The sequence below is a fragment of the Dipodomys merriami genome, unplaced genomic scaffold (genome assembly GCF_024711535.1).
Source record: "Dipodomys merriami isolate MVZ:Mamm:240054 unplaced genomic scaffold, mDipMer1.0.p SCAF_31, whole genome shotgun sequence".
Lineage (NCBI taxonomy): Eukaryota > Metazoa > Chordata > Mammalia > Rodentia > Heteromyidae > Dipodomys > Dipodomys merriami.
The window spans coordinates 5,002,789-5,022,793 of record NW_027204604.1 but is presented as its reverse complement, the minus strand read 5'-3'; the positions used below and the strand labels follow the sequence as shown (position 1 = coordinate 5,022,793).

At 40.8% G+C, this 20,005-nt stretch overlaps 2 protein-coding genes across 12 annotated transcripts in view; one reads left to right on the top strand and one right to left on the bottom strand.

The window, feature by feature from the left end:
* Window positions 1-13,083, top strand: part of Vash2 (vasohibin 2) — a 32,668-nt gene extending 19,585 nt beyond the window's left edge. For 2 of the 3 annotated variants that reach the window (XM_070041526.1, XM_070041524.1), the window contains one exon: window positions 10,084-13,083. In XM_070041526.1, coding sequence (XP_069897627.1) covers window positions 10,084-10,156 — 73 coding nt within the window. In that variant the 3' untranslated portion in view covers window positions 10,157-13,083. Of the gene's footprint in view, window positions 1-6,482; window positions 6,707-10,083 lie in introns of those variants that run through there. The other variant, XM_070041525.1, reaches the window with a different exon arrangement.
* Window positions 1-20,005, bottom strand: part of Angel2 (angel homolog 2) — a 36,907-nt gene that overhangs the window by 2,751 nt on the left and 14,151 nt on the right. For 6 of the 9 annotated variants that reach the window (XM_070041515.1, XM_070041523.1, XM_070041516.1 and 3 more), the window contains 2 exons: window positions 18,323-18,486; window positions 13,374-16,026 (listed from right to left, as the gene is read on the bottom strand). In XM_070041515.1, coding sequence (XP_069897616.1) covers window positions 15,875-16,026; window positions 18,323-18,486 — 316 coding nt within the window. In that variant the 3' untranslated portion in view covers window positions 13,374-15,874. Of the gene's footprint in view, window positions 1-6,500; window positions 7,101-10,046; window positions 10,095-13,373; window positions 16,027-18,322; window positions 18,487-20,005 lie in introns of those variants that run through there. The other 3 variants (XR_011376310.1, XM_070041518.1, XM_070041519.1) reach the window with 3 other exon arrangements.

The following is a 20,005-nucleotide window of genomic DNA, read 5'->3' as shown; positions in this document are numbered from 1 at the left end:
GTAGGACAAGGGCAAGTTTGAGTTTAGACTGTGGAATTTGAGCTGCTTCCTACATATCCAGGAGAAAGGGCCAAGTATGGTTATGACCCAGTAATTGCACCAGTCCAGGAAACCTATTGTGGGTCTGTCAGCACCAGTAAAGGATCGGTGACACCATCCCTGTGCTGTTATTTTAGTATCACATGTGGCCAGCAGGTCATTTCTAAATGTGTTGGGTACCAGCAGGAAACTCGGGAGTAGCCCAGCAGGCAAAAAAAGGCTGATGGGCCTCTTGTAACAGGCCAGAGGCTCATCAGTGGTAGGGCTCTGGCCCCTGACTGGATAATTTTAGTGGCTTTCTGTCCCCGTTCCTCCTCCTCGTTACAGCTGGAGCTACTTCCAGCCCTGAATTCTGTCGCACTTTTGCACTTGTCTGAATAATCCCTTCCGAAAGGAGGATCCGTGTCACCGGGTTGACACAAGAGTCAGTTGAGTGGGAGGCAAGAGATGACTTCACCAGAGTCAATTAGGATCAAATTTCCAGAGCAGGATGGGGCTCCCCCTGCTTCTACCCCCATTCCTTTTCTTCCTCTGCTGCCCTAGGAGTTTTTATTTATTTTTTTTAACTTCAAGCTTTTTGTTACAGTAATTGCTTTGATATGAACATGCAGCTCCTATCAGATACATGTGGATGAGAACAAGCTCCAGGATTATGGTTTTCCCTAGGAGTTTTTCAAGCGATTTTCCCACAGAATAGTCATGTTTCCCTCTGTGATTCTTTTCTTTTCTTTTTTCATTTTTGTTGGTCATGGGGCTTGAAACTGGGTATGTCCCTGAGCTCTTCAGCTCAAGGTGAGCGCTCCACCAATGAGCCACAGTGCCACTTCTGGTTTTATGGAGATAAGAGGCTCACAGACTTTCTTGCCTGGGCTAGCTTTGAACCATGATCCTCAGATCTCAGTCTCCTGAGTAGCTAGGATTACAGGGGTGAGCCACTGGCAGCCAGCTGTGGTCCTTTTCCTTTTCCTCCTCTTCCTCCTTCCTCCTTCCCTCTTCCTCTTCCTCTTCCTCTTCCTCTTCTTCTTCTTCTTCTTCTTCTTCTTCTTCTTCTTCTTCTTCTTCTTCTTCTTCTTCTTCTTCCTCTTCCTCTTCTTCTTCCTCCTCTTCTTTCTCTTCCTTCTTCTCTTTCTTTTTCTTCTTCTTCTCTCTCTCTCTCTCTCTTTTTTTGGTGCTGCTCCTAGGGCTTGAACTCAGGACCTGGGTATTGTCCTTGAGCTTAGATTTTGCTCCAGGCTACTGTTCTATCACGTGAACCACAGCTCCATTTCTGATTGTTTTTTTTTTTTTTTTTTCTGAGTAATTGGAGATAGAAGATTCATAGACTTTCCTGCCTAAGGTGGCTTTGAACCATGAACCTCAGATTTCAGTCTCCTGAGTTGCTAGGATTATAGGCATGAGCTACTGGTACCTGGCTCCCTCATGACTCTTAAAAGGTAGGGAGATGAAGACTGAGGTTTCATCTCCTGTTCCAAAGCCTTTCTGTGAATTCAAACCAACTGTTTTCTAACTCTGGGCCTCCATCCCCAGTAGGTCTCCACTGAAGAGCAAGGCTAGGAGTGTGGGAGCTTGGGGAGGTGGTGCAGGGCTGCTCAGGAGGTCAGGGTGAGAGGATGGCTTCAGCTTGTAAGTTAAGAGACCAGCCTGGGCAACATAGTGAGAATCTGTCTCAAAATAAAACCACCTGGTACTTAGGAGACCAAGACCTAGAGAACTGAAGTACAAAGTTGGCCTGGGCATAGAAGTCCTCGAGACTCCATCCCCCAAACCAGCAGCAACAATCAGGGCTGGAGGTGTGGTTCGAGGGGTAGAGTACCAGCCTCTAAGTTCAAACCCTAGAACAGGAAAGGAGGAAGGAACACCTATTGAGAAGCACATTTGTGGTCTGAAGTCCTTGTAGGCATAATCCATCAGCACCCAGCTTTTGTGCTTTATCTTTCTTTTTTCCTCCATCATTATCTTCATGGTAGCTTACGCTGCTGGAGCCCCTCAGAGTTCCAGAGGTTAGTAAACCCCACTTCAAGATAAAATTTCCCTTCCCTACAGGGCTACAAGCTGGACAAACTCCTGCTCCTTTCTGTCAGGAAGGGTTATGCATGCCCAGGCATCTGGATGAGTGAGCAGAGGCTGTTTAATGACGTCACAGGGAGAAAGTCTGATGCCATGGCCTTACTGCATCTAAGATACAATGAATGAGGTCAAAGAAGTCATTATCCTTGGATCCTAAGCAAGAAAAACTCCCCAGAGAAATGTTCCTTTAGTGTGAAAGGTAGAGGGGAATTTAGAAAAGAGAAAGAAAAATAGGAAGGCTATGGAAGGAAAAGCAAGCCTCTCAGCTGATGAGAATGAGCTATTTCTACTCCCCTGGCTTCCCTCACTCGCTCCCTGTTGCTCAGAGACCCCAGGGCTGCTTGAAGAAACCAAGATGGAATGGTGGGCCTTGTCAGGAAAGATTATGTAGGGCCGAGGGAGCCAAGAGCTGGTCTGAGCCTTGCGGGTCAGACAAGATCATGGTTTCTAGAGCTGAGAGGTTCTGACTCATGGAAGGAAAGGAGAGGTGACATCAGAGCCTGCCAGTGGTGCCCCGGAATCTCAAACAGTGGCCTGTGGCTCTTGGATGTTGGCCAGAGCCTTCTGCCTGGGGAGGGCTTGAGGGACGGAAGGACCCAGGGCAGGAGAATCTCTTTGGAGCGGAATCTGTTTTGGCAAAGTCTCTCGGTTTACATAGCAACTGTCATCTGTGGGCCCTGTCCGCTGTGCTGCCATCCTGGAGACAAAGAATGTGAGGGAGGAATGAGACTGGCCTTGAATGAGGGTGACAGGTGTGAATGAACGTCTCCTCTACCTAACTGCTCTCTCCTACTTTGCCTCAGTGGCCTTCCCAGTAGGCCCAAATACTAACTTGGGGCCTGCTTGCCTTGCCCTAATTCCTGCCGGAGTTGGCAAGAGAGGTCTCTTACCCGGACCACCAGCAATTGGCCGATCCTGGTGTGAGTGTGAGGGTGTGTGTTTACTGCCAACTGGGCAGAGGGGAGGCTGGGGGTTCTGGAGGGCCCTAGAAGCTTTTTTCCTCTTCAGTTTTTATTTTCTTTGGCAGTACTGGGAATTTGAACTCAGGGCTTCGTGGCACTTGCTAGGCAGGCACTGTGTACTTAGGCATCTACCCCTTTTCCTTCTTTCAATTTTTTGGTATGGTCTTACCTTTCCCCCGAGGCAGACCTGGATCACCATCCCCTACTGATGCTTCTATATAGCTACAATGACAGGCACCACACCTGGTTGAGATGGTTGGGGGGGAGGGGGGAGTGTTCTCTCAAACTTTTTGCTTGGGTTGGTCTTGAACTACAATCCTCCTGTTCTCTACCTCCCAAGGAGCTGGGATTACAGTAGCTTAAACCCTTACACAGACACACACACCAACTTGTGTTTCAGCCTCAAGGTGCAGTGATGTATTACTGTAGTCCTTAAGATGCTGCCATCCTTTTCTGGCTCCAAGGCTTTTTGTGGCTTCAGTGGCTACTGGCAGCATCTAGCGCAGAGGTTGCTTCTGTGCATGAAGCACCTGATGCACTCACTGTGAAGGGGGGACTTTCTATAGCACGTACCCATGGTGCTTTCCTCCCAGCCTACCTCCCCCTCACAGCCTGGGTCCAGTTGGCTCCTGGGGTACAGATCTGAAATTAGGGTTAAAGGTAGGGAGATACTGGATGGGCAGCAGTTTACCCTAGCTCACTCTGGCTCCATGACAATGGACACGTTTGGCATCACCCTTGTGTGCTGAGAGAGGAGGTCTTATTCTTCCCACAAAGTGACTCAAAGGAAATTTAGACTCTTCTACCCCTCTTCCTCCAGAGTGCTGTTCAAAAGCCCAGGAGAGAAAAATCCTTTGCTTTCTTTGCCCTTGTTTGGACTCAGAGGGGCTTGGAGAAATGCGTTGTTCAGTGTAAAATAATAGCCCAGGATCTGATGAGAGGATCTGGGCAAGCGCAGACCTGGTTGAATCATCATCTTGGTGCCTGTGTTCCTTAAAAATAACCCCCTGGCAAGGTTCTAATTATAAATTAGGGAGCACTGGGAAGAAGTTTCTGCATGCCCAATAGCTCAGCCAGCCCTGGCCCTGACATGAGCTGGCTACTGAGCACGCTTTCTAGCTGGGCCCTGGGGCAGGTGCGGCCCTTTGCCATGCCAGAAACTACAGCCATTGTTGCTGTGAAAGGGTTTCATCTTCTTCACTATCCACCAGGATTCTCAGCTTTGTTTGCTTTCTGCCAGAATTTACCCCTACCCTACCCCGCCTGCTTCTAGATACCTAAGTGGGTTGGGGACCATGAGGAAGAAGAAAACCTTGTCTCTGCTTTGGGAGCCTACGAGCTATCTGTCATGACAGAACCACATTCAGTTAAAATTTGTATGTAAACAAACAAAAACCTCTTTTTGTTAACTCTTAAAATTGGCAAAGTAACACGAGTTCTTGGCTTAGCACTTAAAGTAGTCCATGATCATAGTAGCGTATGAAGCCCAATCTTCCATTTACCTATCAGAGACCTCAACTATTCATTGAATGGTAGGTATTCAGTAGTGGGATTCATAGATGAATGTACTTGCGTCCTGCCCTTATTTAGTTTCTGGGACAGACCCATGGATGGTGGTCAGTAGAAACAACACTTAGTAAGTACTGGATTTTGAGTGTCAGAAATTAGAAAATGCTGCATGGTACTTGGTGCCATGGGTTGGACTTGAAGACAAGACATAGGGAAAGACATTTCAAAGTACGGGCAGCATGATCAGGGTGTAGAGGCAGGGGAGACCATGGTGGTCTCAGATAAGTGAACATACCTTAATTAGGGTGTGAGAGGATGGAGGCACTGTAGTTAAAGTCATGGGCCCTAGATTCTTGGTGTGTGTGTGTGTGTGTGTGTGTGTGTGGTCGCACTGGTACTGGGACTTGAACTTGGGGCCTGGGCTTTTTTGCTCAACGCTAGAGCTCCTCTACCACTTGAGCCACAGCTCCACATCTGGCATTTTATGGTTAACTAGAGATAGGAGTCTCATGGACTTTTCCTGCCCTGGCTGGCTTTGAACCTTGACCCTTAGATCTCAGCCTCTAGTATAGCTAGGATATAGGCATGAGCCACCAGCACCAGCCTTGGGCCCTAGATTCTGAGGATCAATTCTTGCTAACAGTGCAACTTTGGTTTGGGCAAGTCCCCTGACCTCAGTGCTCGCTCTTTCCCAAAAGGGCTGAGTGTCAATGTAAACCTTCTATTTAGCACAATGTCTGGCACAATGTAAGCACCTAATAATAAAAGCTATTTATAATGGCAATTTCCGGGCACCCAAGAAGCACAAGGGGAATGGATGGAAATGCTAAGCAAAGGTCTAGAAAAAGGAGGCCAAAGACTCCCAAATTAAACCTTCTCTATTTTCAGATGTGCCAATAGCAGAACACAGCTAAAAGGGTGAAGTCTAAGGAATGCAAAGGAGTGTGGAGAAAATTCTGTTTCTCAGGTATGAGGGGCTCTAGTCCTGAGAAACAGAATTTTTCCTATGAGAAAAACCAGTGAGTAGCCAAAAAGTGGCTTCTATCGCACTGAGGCCTCACGACAGGACAAGTGGGCAAGCAGATGCCATTCTTGACCCTGTATCCTGGCCTGCACAGACGTCTCAGAAGGTATTGCTAGGCACAGGGCAGACAGAAAAAAAGGCCAGGCAGGTCAGATGGACTCCAACACTTCAGGAACAATACTAAGCTAGCTTCTTACTGGCAGTATTTTCATATGGGTGTGATCTGATGCTGAGGAAGCTGCTGCCAAGGCCTGGGGGGGGGGGGGGGGTGAAAGCAAAGCTGAAGTCAGGCACCAGTGGCTCACACCTATTAATTCTAGCTATTCAGGAGGCTGAGATCTGAGAATTACCATTCAAAACTAGTCTGAGCAGACAAATCCAAGAGATCTTATCTCTAATTAACCAGCCAAGAGCTAGAAGTAGAGGTATGGCTCAAATGGTAGAGTTCCAGCTGACCAACAGAGCAAGTCTCAGACTTCAAGTTCCTATACTGAGGGTAAAAAAAAAAAAGAAGACTATAGCTAGCTTAGTAATAGAAAGCATGTTTAAGGCCCTAGGTTCAGTCTCCAATATATACTATACACACATGCATAGGCATATATACACATGTTCAGAATCTAGGGTGAGTCAATTGGTAGGTGCTACAAGGATTATGAAACAAATGATTCTCTTGATAAGCTCAGGAATTGTTTTCAGGGAGAGTATGAGATCTCAAGATTTTAGCCCTGCATAGATTACAGGGTTACAGGGTTACTATAAGGGTGATTCCCTAGCTGGTACAGTGGTACAGGCCTATAATCCCAAGGCTATTCCCTCTTGTGCTGTCTTTAGTGACCTCCTGGAGGTCAGAGCTTCCCCCATCCCTTTCACATTCTCTTTAGGAGGAATGCACAAAGACAAGGAAAAACAAAGAGGAAAGGAAGAGATAAATGGCATCTTCCAGTTGTCTTTTGAAGCGGTGTTCTGAATGTTACTCCATACTTTCCTTAATCTCATTGGCTACAAATTAACCCAAGGCCACACCTGGCTGCAGGGAGGCTGGGAAATGTAGTTTGTAGTCAAGCACCATTTGCTCTGCTAAATCAGGGGTGGGGTCAATAAAGAATATGAGCCTGGATATTGAGGAACCACTGACTCTGTCACACATAGATCATTAAAGTCGGCACCAGCTTAAGTCAGCTAATACAAATCTAGTTTATATTTGGATAAGAAATCTGTGCTTCCATAGTGACAGCACCAAAAAGGTAGTGTGGAAGTCATAACTGCTGTAGGAAATGGCCTGCATTTAATCCTATTCTAAAGCCAAGGAGTACATAGAAGTGCTTCAGGCTTATCTATTGGCAGATGAGCTTTTTATGGCTGAATTTTCTAAAGTAGAGCCCACCAGGGAGGCAAGAAGTTGACTTACCTTTCTAGCAGCATGTGCCTCGTAAGGCTGATGTTAACGTATGGGGAGTGTGCTTTCAGGGACAGTGTTGCAAATTAGCTGAAAGATGAATCTTAAGCAGAGAGATAAAACATTTCATTTTAGGCTTTTGGCCAAACAAGACACATAAAGACTCTTTAAACGTGACTGGCCTGTAAGTATACTAGGCTCTCTCCCTATTAGTGGGCTTAAGACTGGGACTGAAACAAAAGTCTGACTCATACAGGAACACTGTGATCCCTTCAGCTGTCCACTTAAGAGGAGGGACCAAGCCCGGTGCCGGTGGCTCACACCTGTAATCATAACTACTCAGGAGGCTGAGATCTGAGGATTACAGTTCAAAGCCATCCCGGGCAGGAAAGTCCGAAAGTCTGTGAGACTCCAATAAACCACTAGAAAACCGGAAGTGGCGCTGTGGCTCAAGCGGTGGAGTGCTCGCCTTGAGCTGAAGAGTGCAGGGACAGCACCCAAACCCAGAGTTCAAGCCCCGCAACCTACCGAAAAAACAAAAATCAAAACCAAACCAAAAAAAAAAAAAAAAGAGGAGGGACCTCCTGTGGCCCCCGTAAGCCCATTCTTCCAGAGATGTCAGCAGTGGGCCCTATTTAAAGGGAGCAGGGAATCTCCAAAGAATGATTGGACCTCAAGATGGGAAGTTTTAAGCATGAGATCTTACACATGTGAGATATCTACCTGCAATTAGCTATATTTTCAGCATTGAGGGTTTGTCCCAGGGATCATGAGGAAAAACCCATAGAAATAAGTCCATGGTCAGGTTAATAAGCCCTATGTAAAACAGTGACAATTAAGATGACTAGTTGTTTTAGAGGGCCAAATAGTACATTGGGGAAGGCTGCTTGACCACTTCAGAGAGAATGAACATGGACTGGATCATGAGGATTCCATCTGAGAGAGCGAGTGACAGACAGAGAAGCAGAATCTGTTGGCTTGGGACCTGCCATTCACTGAGCTGAGCTGAGTAGTGAGCTGTTCATTTCTATCTGAGTGAGATGGGACTACTTTCATGCCAAAGAGAAAGCACTGGCAGTCAGAAGCTCTTTCAAAGATGCAAATTAAGCAACTTACAGCTGGATGCTAGTGGCTCAAGTCTCTGTAATACTAGCCACTTAGGAAGCTGAGACCAGGATTGTGATTCAAGGCCAGCTTAGATAGAAAATCCAGTGAGACTACATCTCAACGGAAGGGATATAGTCTTTATCTTCCTAGCTATGGTGGCAAGCCTAAAACAGGCACATCATAATCCAGGTATGTGTTTAGGCAAGAAGTGAGACCTCATCTGAAAAATCAGCAGTACAAAAAAGGGGCTGGAGATTTGGATCAGCAGAATACCTGCCTAGCAAGTATAGGTCTGAGTTCAAACCCCAGTCCTACCTATCACTCTTCCCACAAAACCCCCCAATCTTTACAAGTATATTTTAATTTTTAAGCACATAAGAAGGTTCACAAATAACTAAAAAATGCTATTTTCATGCAAAACTGTCTAGATCTGAAACTTCTGGATTAGAACTCACTATACATTGAATGTCCTAAACTTAGTATAGTCTTGGTTATCTTTTATCCAAGCTGGTAAGAGTGAACCGTTCACTGGTAAATGGAAAACAAGTTAAACTATGAAAATCCATAGGCACAGGGCTATATTGTAAAGTAATTTAGAAATTGACTTTAGTGGAAATAGATGATGTATTAATAAGAAATCTTTGCAATACTTTTAAAAGTATTTTTTTTTTTTTTTTTTGTTGCCACTTCTAGGGCTTGACCTCAGGGCCGGGGCACTATTTCTGAGCTTTTTTGCTCATCTAGCGCTTGAGCCAGTTTCATTTCTGGCTTTTTTCTTTTGGTGCTTAATTTGAGATCAGTCTTAAGAACTTTTCTGCCTGAGCTGGCTTTAAACCATGATCCTCAGATCTCAGCCTCCTGAGCAGCTAGGGTTACAGGCGTGAATCACAGGTGCCTGGCTTACTTTTCAAGTACTTCTACATGATTTCAACATAAATGCTTAGTTTTTTTTTTTTTTGGGGGGGGGGTCTGGTTGTGGGGCCTGAACATTGGGCCTGGGCGCTGTCCCTCAGGTCTTCAGCCCAAGGCTAGCACTCTACCACTCGAGCCACAGTGCCACTTCCCGCTTTTTTCTTTTTGCTTATGTGGTGCTGAGGAATCGAACCCAGGGCCTCAGGCATGCAAGGCAAGCGCTCTACCACTGAGCCACCTTCCCAGCCCAGTAGTTTTCTGTTGGGAAATATTTTAGAAAGTATTTAAGGAGGTGCTTTGCCACCGATGGGGTTTCTATACTGACATCCTTTTTCACTTAAAATTCTAAGAGAGTCGTCTTGAATTAATAGATTTAAACTTGAATAGTAACCCTCCACCAAGGGTAGCTGAGAACCTCTCCCAGAACCTCAGTCACTTGAGTCATTTTGTAACTCCTGGGCTTCCCTGGGAAGGTAGTGTTGCTGGGGGAATTTTCACTGAGTTCTGGAGTAAGTGATTATTAGACTCTTGCAAGATATTGGATTTAAAAATGTTTTAGTGCAGCCGGGCGCCGGTGGCTCACGCCTGTAATCCTAGCTACTCAGGAGGCTGAGATCTGAGGATCGCGGTTCAAAGCCAGCCCGGGCAGGAGAGACCGTGAGACTCCTATCTCCAATAAACCACCAGAAAACCGGAAGTGGCGCTGTAGCTCAAGTGGTAGAGCGCTCGCCTTGAGCTGAAGAGCTGAGGGACAGCATCCAGGCCCAGAGTTCAAGCCCCACGACCGACAAAAAAAAAAAAAAAAAAAAAAAATGTTTTAGTGCCACCCAGTTCAAGCTTAAAACTGAACAATGAAAGTGTTTTAATCTGTTAGCATGTCCCTGAAAACCTATAAAAGCAGACTTGGAGAACAAATAGGGTTGGGAAGCAAGTGTGGCAGTGGCAGTATGAGTGTATATGTGTTGAGCACAGGGAATGAGACAAGTTAGCAGAACTGAGTAGAAGACCTAGGTTTTTAAAAGCTCATTACCTTTCTGCCCCATCCTCTTCATGTCTTTCATCCTTAGGCCTGCTCTGCCTGAAAAGAAGATGGCTGACCTCAGTACTCTGAATGAAGTGGGCTATCAAATCCGAATCTAGTAGCCAAGCCATACTGGCCAGCAAGAGTTTCTGTGGTGCTTTTTTCTGCACTTTACCCAGCATCTTCAGGAGGAACTGCAATTATTTATTAAGAGCTTGGGGATTTTATTTTTAAGGATTCACCTAGAAACAGAATCTGAGTGAATGGGGACACGATTAGCTTTAAACAAAACAAAACAAACTCCTGAAGAGGTGACCATGATAAGGCTAAAGTCATCAGCCCCACGGGGCTGCACTGTTTCCTTCACTCCAGATCTCAAGGATAATAAGCACTAACTTTTTAGTTTTTTATTTTCCCATTTGCCTACTTTTACTTGCTCTGGATATTATGCTTCACCAGTAGTCAATGTTCATAAACTTCTCTCCCTTTTTTGGTATAGTAAGGTAACTCAGTCAGTATTACCTTCTTTTTCAGCAATAATGGAAGCAAAGATGGGTGGTTTTTTTTTTTTTTTTAAAGCAGTTAATATTACCTCAGCATTTTTTTACATCAGATATGCAAATTTAATGGCATTTTGTTTTTTTATATTCTATTTGTATTGTTTCCCCAGTATTTTCCCATGGGGAATCTCCATTGCTTGGGAGTTTTTTTTCCTGATGCACGTGATGAGAGTTAAGGTATTATATGCAAGTGTTTTACTAAAAAGCACTGAAATTCTTTTGGCAATACGGGACCCATTTTTAGGATCTTATAGTCTTTTTTACAGTATTCACTAACAGCAGTTTTTTTGTTCGTTCAAAACAAAACAAGCACTTCAGACATTAGTCTACATTCTGTCATTACGTTTAAACTTTGTGTAGTCTTAGCTAGCTAAACGCACAGGAGGCATGCCCTTCTTAGTTAGCAGGATATTATCTGTCAGTCAGTCAGAGAGGCAGACACCAGGAACAAGGCAACAAGTTGTAAGAAGTAGATAACTTTTCTGTTCACATTTTAACTGATTTTAAACAGAAGCAAGCTTTGATTCTGAAGGACTCACTGATAAAGATGTGCTCTGACATCTTATATTAAGGCCAAAGCTGATAGGATATAGGATGTGATGATTTTCTAGTACCTTGCTTTTAGGTACATTTCATGGAATTTAAGAAGTATTGGAAAATAGAATGAATTATAAAAAGTAGAAACCTTTTTTTTTTTTAATGGAAAAGTCTTCCAGTACAGTATTACACTTTATGGTGTGATCTATGAAGTTACAGCGTAACTCCTGGTTGCAGACCACACAGGGTAACTAAAGTAAATTGTATGTTATATAAGTATCAAGAGGAGAGCTTCTATACTGTTTCATTTGTTTTATCTTTTCAACCATGTCAACTCACAAGACCAAAGGACATACTTAAGGAAAGTCTGCTGGTCCACAAAAGTGCTTTGCCTCTGGCTTTAATAAAAGTGGTTACAGGAAGGTGGTTAAAAAAGAAAACTTTCGGAGTGACAAGGAAAGTAAAAGGACTTAATCTGTCAGTTAGCTATGTGCACCAGAGCTGGCTCTAATCTAAAAATCAGTTGTGTTAGTAAAAGCACTTATTTTCTTGAAGGAAATACTATGTCCTTTAGTGCATTACAGTCCTTGTCACAAACTAAAATGCAGCATAAATTTAAAATTCTGAACTTAAATCACTTCCTTGAAGTATTATTAGAGTTTAAAGTGGGTTAGGAGGGCATGGGGTGTACCTCATAGTAGGATGCATTCGTATCATGTTCAAGGTCCTGAGTTTCGTGTCCAGTATCCCATCATTTCTAAAAATAATGTTATCTTTGTACATCTTTGCATGATAAACATATCTGCAACCTCATGGCCAATGCATTTAGATGTTCAGTAGCTAGTGAATAATTTCATCCTTATTCTGAAACAATACTGACTCAGCCATTTATCTTGTTTATTCATTTGAAACTTACAATATCCAGTAAATACAATAAATAAAATGCCACAACTATCCTATGACCAAGTATTACCTAAGGAGTGATGATCCCATCTAAAACAGATGGTTGCATAGCCTCTAACTTCTAACACAAGAAAAGAGACAAGCAGTATGAAACTTCCTAATAGTCTTAATGTATAATTTAAAAACTGCCAGCTGGCTTGATGACTTAACTAGTGACTTAATTTCTTCCACACTTACTTTGTGGTGTTTAGATTCATTTTCCAAAGCAACAATTAAATCACCAAAACACTTAAAAACTGTTCATGCTCGACACTGTTTTGTTGCTTATAGGACACGCTAATTTCTAGAAGATATAGGAAAATTCCTAAACTTCTAAATTCTAATATAGTAATTAAAACAGTAACATGGAAAAATAAACCCAACATTATACCATTTACAACTAATTTTAAGAACTCAAATTATAATAAAACCATGAAGTAATTCAGAATCTAATTGTTAAAGAAGTCCAAGAGAAAGTTTATGTGTAAGATTGTCATGGCAATACAAGCAAAGTTTAAATGAATGACAGAAAATTTGAGACTATACATTGTGCTGTTTTGAGTACACTTTATTTCAGAAAGTGGTATTTAGTGATATTTACTATTTTCTATACTCACGGAAATCATGAACATCTCACTTTTTCTAAGTCAATTATTTCATAAGGATTTTATTAATAGATATTGATAACAGAACTTTGGAAATCTTAATTCAGTATTCTTACTATACCTAAGGCTTTTGTAAACTATAGTTTTATGTACAATCTTGTACAGTTTTTTTGACATACAATTCAGAATCTTGTTTATTCTCTTGAACTTTGTTCTGGCCAATACATTTTTTTCTTAAATCTTTCAGAATAACTGTGATTGTTTTAGTGGGTATTTTTCTAAGTCAATGAAAACTTGTATAATGGTATTTTAGAGAATGCCAGATAAGTGCATGTTTCTAGTTACTGTTTTCTCATCACTTGTATGTTTATAATACAGCATGGAACTTTAATAAAACCATCTGGAAACTTAAAGGGTTGTGTTTCTTCTAAAACCAAAAAATTGTCTGGTTTATTATTTTTTTCTTGTGCTCTTACTATACACTGGACCTAAGTGAGCAAATTTATCCTTCTCTCACCTTACTTCTTTCATCATTTTCAGACTATATAAATATTACTTCATTTTAGTACATCTCAGTTCATTATGTTTGAGCTTTGCCCTAAGTAATAAAGGCTATAAGATGATATAAAACAGTTTAAGAACATGAAATAGGTCAGCTTAAACACCTTAAACATTTAGCAGAAAACTTCATGCACAGATGTATAATAGTTTATTACAAAATTTACAGGTACAAAGTGCAAATGATCTGATGCCTGTTTCCTCAACCATTTAAACTCTTTTCCTTTTCTCCCTGTCCTTTCCCCCTCCCTTCCTTTTTCTTTTCATCCATAAAAGATGAAAAGCAGACAGTTGTTAAATTCCAAAAAAGGACAAATTTCAAATTTGCATATTATATTTTTATGACAAAGTATAGTAAGGCCAGAATTTTATTACTTCACAGTTCTTTGCATTTAAAACTTGTATAGTGTAACACTTAAGAGAGATTTGTTTTCTGTGGTTGTTAACCAGATTTTGTTTTTGTCAGGTAAATACAACTCTCCAGTAGAGTTATTGAGTCTACAGGTCAAAAAAGAAAACAGAAGTATGTTAATATTGTTATTATTTTTGTTTGTGTGGAGCTTTTTTAGTAGAGAAAATTACTTTTACCCATTGGCTTCTGGTCCACTAAATAATGCTTCATTTGATAAGCTAACATAGAAAGCAGTTTTACAGATCAACTCTATCATAGTGAAACACATGAAATGGGCTTAAATTCACAATACATTAATCAGAATACAAAAAAATTAAGTTTATACAGGTTTCCAAGGATGCTAGTTTACTAACAATGATCTTTATAATAAAGCCATTTATTAAAAAATTCACTCAATATAGAATAGTTGTTAATCAATGAATCATTTTTCTTTCCCTAATACTACAAAGGGCTAATTGGACTATCATTGTAATTTGATGATGACTATAGCTGTTACTCAAGATATGTAATATTCCACAAACTGAAAAATGTGGACAATCTGGGAACTAGTTAATACTGTAAACAAAATTAAAAGGGAGAAACATTTAAACATATTCACTTAGAACTATTTTTACTAGACATCTTCATAACCCACTTGCCTCTTCTGAGGCTTCTCTTTTATTTAAAAATAATCATAGTAAATGATTCAGTACAAAAGTTTTTTCTTTTTTTCTAAGAGCAGGACTTGAACTCGTTATCTGACACTTGCGCTCATTGGCTAGAACTCTACCACCTCAGTCACAATTCCAACCCTAAGTACAAAACTTTTTAAAGTTGAAGACTACTGTTTTCTAGTTTAAGAAAAAACATTCTATTAATAAAAGATACTGTAAAAACATTTATAATTTAGTGCAAAATGACTACTTAGTAAAAATGCCTATAATTCCTGATCCTACTATCTTAAGAGCAGAGGAAATTTCCACATTTTGTGCTTGTTTTTTTGTGACTACTTGTATAGAGTCAACTACCAGATTTATGAGATCTGCTTCTAACACTTCATAAGAAAGTGTTAAGCACCTTCTCATGTGAGTATACCATAAGAAAACACTGAGAAATCATTTAAACCAACAGGGACCACAACAACTTAAGAGTTTCAAGACCTTATGCTGGTATCTTTTACTAGTTTTACTACTTTGTTAAACTTCTAAGGAATAACAAAAATAATCTGAGAGCTGCCACTTTGTTCAAAGACAATTTTCAATAAATTTCTGCTGAAATGGTTCAGTAAAATAAAGCCTTCCTCAACCCAGGGATCTTTTTTTTGCAACTGAATGGAAAAAAAACAAAACGAAAAACAAAAACAGAAGAAAAGCCTGCCAGGGCAAGGCATAACCCAAGTGTCTGCTGTTCTTGGCTGCTGCTGTCTGCTATAGGGTGGAAAGAATGGGCTTACATGAAGGCCCTTGTTTTCTTTTTTCTCGGTCATGAGTCTTGAACTCTGGGCCTGGGCACCGTCCCTGAGCTTTTCAGCTCAAGGCTAGTGCTCTACCACTTGAGCCATAGCACCACTTCTGGTTTTCTGGTGGTTAACTGGAGATAAGAGTCTCACGTACAGTCCTGCCCAGGCTGACTTTGAACCGTGATCCTCAGATCTCAGCCTCTTGAGTAGCTAGGATTACAGGCGTGAGCCACTAGCACCCACATAACAAGGCTCAGGACAGTAAAAAGATGGATTAAACAGTTTTTTTAAACTTAAAAGCATTATCAAGCCCTTCAAAACTTAAAGATGGATACCTATGGATGACGTAATTTCTGAGATGAATGAATGAGAACTCTAAACATAGGGTTCTCCCAATGAAATCAGGCCTGAAAAGGAACCTACTGTGGCTTGCAAAAACTCAGGTACTTTGGATCCTTTATAAAGCTTCCCAAAAACATGAAGTAAACTTCTTTACCCAGAGGGCTAAAGAAGATTCACCACATTGAAATGCTGTTGTCAACATTACTAGGATTCAGAATAAAAATATTTAATCTCTTTGATAATAAAGAGTATTTAGATTTCAACTATTAGTAAAAATATTTTTTCATTATTGAAAAAAATACTGTAAACTTGTTTCTTCTGATATGTTTCAAGCATTTAACACAACTTCTTCAGAAAACCCATAGCACAAAAATAAACATGCAAACACTTAAGAGCTTTTCATTCTTTGAAAACTAAATTTAAAAGAAAATGATAAAGCAGAATCAGAGCTCAAGTCTGAACTTAGCCAATAAAGGCAGATGATCTGAGGAGTTATTTTCATTGGGAAGTCCATTTACAGTCCATAAGTCTTGTTCTGTGAGAAGTGACAGTCTACCTAGAAGTTTCAAGCCACCAATCAAAGCAGTTTCAGCTCCTACATTAAGAAACACATATTTAGTGAAACTGTCCCCAGGTCACTCTAAGTTAATCATATAAGTCCTCTCTAAACAGGGAGGAAACAGAACTTGACAATTCTTTAGAAGACTTAATACGCAAGGTTTTAAGATATGGTTAAGGTTTTGAGTCAGAGCTGAATTCTAATTTTAGCAGTTTTTGATGTTATTTTTATGTCAGATTTTTTAAAATTTCTGCAAAATCTTTGGAAAAATATTGTAATATATAAATATATTAAGATGAATATGAAATAAACTGCCTAAGAAATCTGTCCATCCACCAGCCTGTAATTTTGTAAAATGAAATAGATTCAAGTATTAAGTTTAAAGAACAGCAGGTTTTTTTGAATTTTTTTTTTTTTTTTTTTGGGTCCGGTTATGGGGCCTGAACTCTGGGCCTGGGCGCTGTCCCTCAGCTCTTCAGCTCAAGGCTAGCGCTCTACCACTTGAGCCACAGTGCCACTTCCGGCTTTTTTCTTTTTGCTTATGTGTGCTGAGGAATCAAACCCAGGGCCTCACGCATGCAAGGCAAGTGCTCTACCACTGAGCCACCTTCCCAACCCAAGGACAGCAGGTTTTTTAACAAAAAAATGTATTATGAAAACATTTACCAACCACAGCCATTGGGAAGTTCATGAGGTGATTGGAAAAGTATTATAATTCAGTTCTAGAGAATCACTTCTGAAGGGAACAGAAGCATTCTCTTAGTAAGATATCTGAAACGCCGATCTGTGATACTCTCCTGCCACCTAGTGTACTTTCACAGGCATGACAACTCCAGGAAGTTTTGTACAAGCATAGTTTGGAAGGAGTAGCAATCTCCTGAATGTTACTAAGGTAATTCCCAGAAGGAAATAGGGGAGGGAGAGGTAGCACACACAAACCGAAAGGGGGAAAATCAGAGAAAAGGGCTACTATTATGAAAGGCTTCCAAAAGTTTTCTGAAAGAGATTTTTGAATTATTTTAAATTTTCTTCTCCAGTTAAAATCTTTTGGTTTAGTATACAACTTGACCTTAATTGAGTCATACAAGGAACAGACAGGCCTATTACAGACTAATATTCCAAGGCTAACATAAACATGTTCTACAAGGAAGGCAGCATGCCTTAGTAAAACTTAACCACAAAACTCTATGATCACACTTACTATGTTCCATTTCTATAATAGAAAACTAAGGTTATAGCAAATAAAAATAAATAGCTATGTGCATATGACCATATAAAAGGATATTTATTGAAATGAACCCCAAGAAACGGAAACAAGAAGTTTTTGATTATACTGTTTCCCTCCCTCCCTTCCTTCCTTCCTTCCTTCCTTCCTTCCTTCCTTCCTTCCTTCCTTCCTTCCTTCCTTTCTTTCTCTCCTTCCTTCCTTCCTTCCTTCCTTCCTTCCTTCCTTCCTTCCTTCCTTCCTTTCTTCTTTCTCTCCTTCCTTCCTTCCTTCCTTCCTTCCTTCCTTCCTTTTTGTTTTATTCCCTTTTGTTGCTGTTTTTGATTTTTGTACCTTTTGTATAAAAGTTTATCTGATTGGGGAAGGGGAAGAAAGCACAGACATGGTGGACAAAGGGTGAACCAATTTATCAGTGATATTAACTAGACACTATGTTGGAAATGAACTATACAACTGGGGATGGGGGAAGGGAAGCCAGAAGGGGAAAATCTGGGAGAGAATGTGAGGGGGGGGGCACTGTTCAAAAAGAAATGTACTCATTACCTAATGTATATAATCCCTCTGTATTCACATTTACAGTAACATTCAAAAATAAAGAAAAATATAAAGCAGTATAAAAGATCTGTAATTCAGGAACTGACTGGATTTGGATGGCAGAACTAAGGACATAATATGCAGTAATTTGCTTTATTGCCTCTCTCTGATATATACAGGCAGTTATCTGATTCATTTATATATATTGCCCATCTGTCTACTTAAAACATCTCTAGTTTCCTTTTTTCCTCCCCATTGGCCCTGGGGCTTAAACTCAGGGCCCATGCGCTGTCCCTGCTTTTTCACTCAAGGCTAGTGCTCTACCACTTTGAGCCACAGCAACACTTCCAGTTTTCTGGTGGTTAATTGGAAATAAGAATCTTACCAACTTTCCTGCCCAGGCTAGCTTTGAACCACGAACCTCAGATCTCAGCCTCCTGAGTAGCCGTGAGCCACGGGCTCCTTATAAATATAGAACTTCATCTAGATTTTAGCTAACTTACTCAATTTCAGCCTTGGTTTTTGTCACTGTGTTCTCTAGCATAACTAAGATTACATACAGTCTTTATTTACCTGGCTGCTCAGCAGTGACTTCCTTTTCTGAAGAATAAAAAATGTAATCTACGGTTATGGCACTTCGAGAATGACAGGTTGTTACTTCTGGAATTCCAGTGTCAGGAAAGTAATGTGAATAAACAGATGACAAGCTGAAATGGTGCTGCAAATGTGAAGATACTCTACAATTAAGAAGAAAAAGTAATTAGCATCCATCAGGCCTTTCATGATTTCTATAAATTTGTTCTATTTAAGGTAACTTTGCTTCAATTTCTAGATTATGACCATACATTAGGACATAATTATTTTTTGTTTTGCTTTTTTTCCCCCCTGTTCATAGGCTTGAACTCAAGGCCTAGGTACTCTTCTTGAGCTTATTATTTTTTTTGCTCAAGATTAGCAGTGCTCTACCACTTCAACCACAGCTCCATTTCCTTGCTTTGCTTTGTGAGACAGGATCTCATTTTGTAATCCAAGCTGGGCTCAAATTTGGGAGTCTCTTGCTCTTACCTCCCTAGAGCTAGAATTAAGGTATATACCACCATCCTCAGATGAACAAGCTTTTTTTTTCAACAGACCATATTGTAAGTGTTCATTTATTCATGTAGTGATAACTAAAACCTATTAACAATGCTCTAAGTTGAGGATAAAAGAGCTCAATCAATACACTAATTATAAAATTAAGTATGTTTAAATGTTTGGAAATATCACAATGAAATCTTCCCTATACAGCTAATATATGCTTATTTAAAGACAACAAAAATAAAAAGTACAAAGACTAACATAGTAAATATTTAGTAAGTAGTGCTTGCTAAAATTAAAGACATGGAGAGTCTCTACTTAATATCAAACATATAGCTGGGCCTTGGTGACTCACACCTGTAATCCTAGTTCCTCAGGAGGCTGAGATCTGAGGATCATGGTTTGAAGCTAACTTGGGCAGAAAAGTCTCTGTGAGACTCTTACCTTCAATTGGCCACTCAAAACAGAAAGTGGTGTTATGGCTCAAGTGGTAGAGCGCTAGTCTTGAGCACAAAGAGACTCAGGGACAGCGCCCAGGCCATAAGTTCAAGCCACACAACTGAGAAACATGTATTCTCAGACTTACAATTTTTTTTTTGCCAGTCCTGGGACTTGAATTGAGGGCCTGGGCACTGTTCCTGAACTTCTTTTGCTCAAGGCCAGTACTCTACCACTTTAGCCACAGTGTCACTCTGGGCTTTTTTTTTTTTTTTAATGTGGTATAGAGGAATTGAATTCAGGGCTTCATGCAAGCTATGCAAGCACTCTACCACTAAGCCAAGCCCTCATTTTTTTTTTTTTGTTGGAATTGGGGCCTTAACTCTGGGCCCGGGTGCTGTCCCTCAGCTCTTCAGCTCAAGGCTAGTGCTCTACCACTTGAGCTACAGTGCTGCTTCCGGCTTTTTCTGCTTATATGGTGCTGAAGAATTGAATCCAGGGCTTCATGCATGCAAGGCAAGCACTCTACCACTGAGCCACCTTCCTAGCTTCCCTTGTTTTGTTTTCTAAGAAAATCACCAACATAGCATTCATAGCTATTTGAAATCCTTAAGATTTCTGAAGTTAGATGAACTATTTTTTCTGTTATTCTTGTTCAAATAAATAATTTTCCACCACAGAGACAGACAGACAGACAGACAATCTTGCTAGGTAGGCCTTGAGGGCCTAGAATTGGGTCTA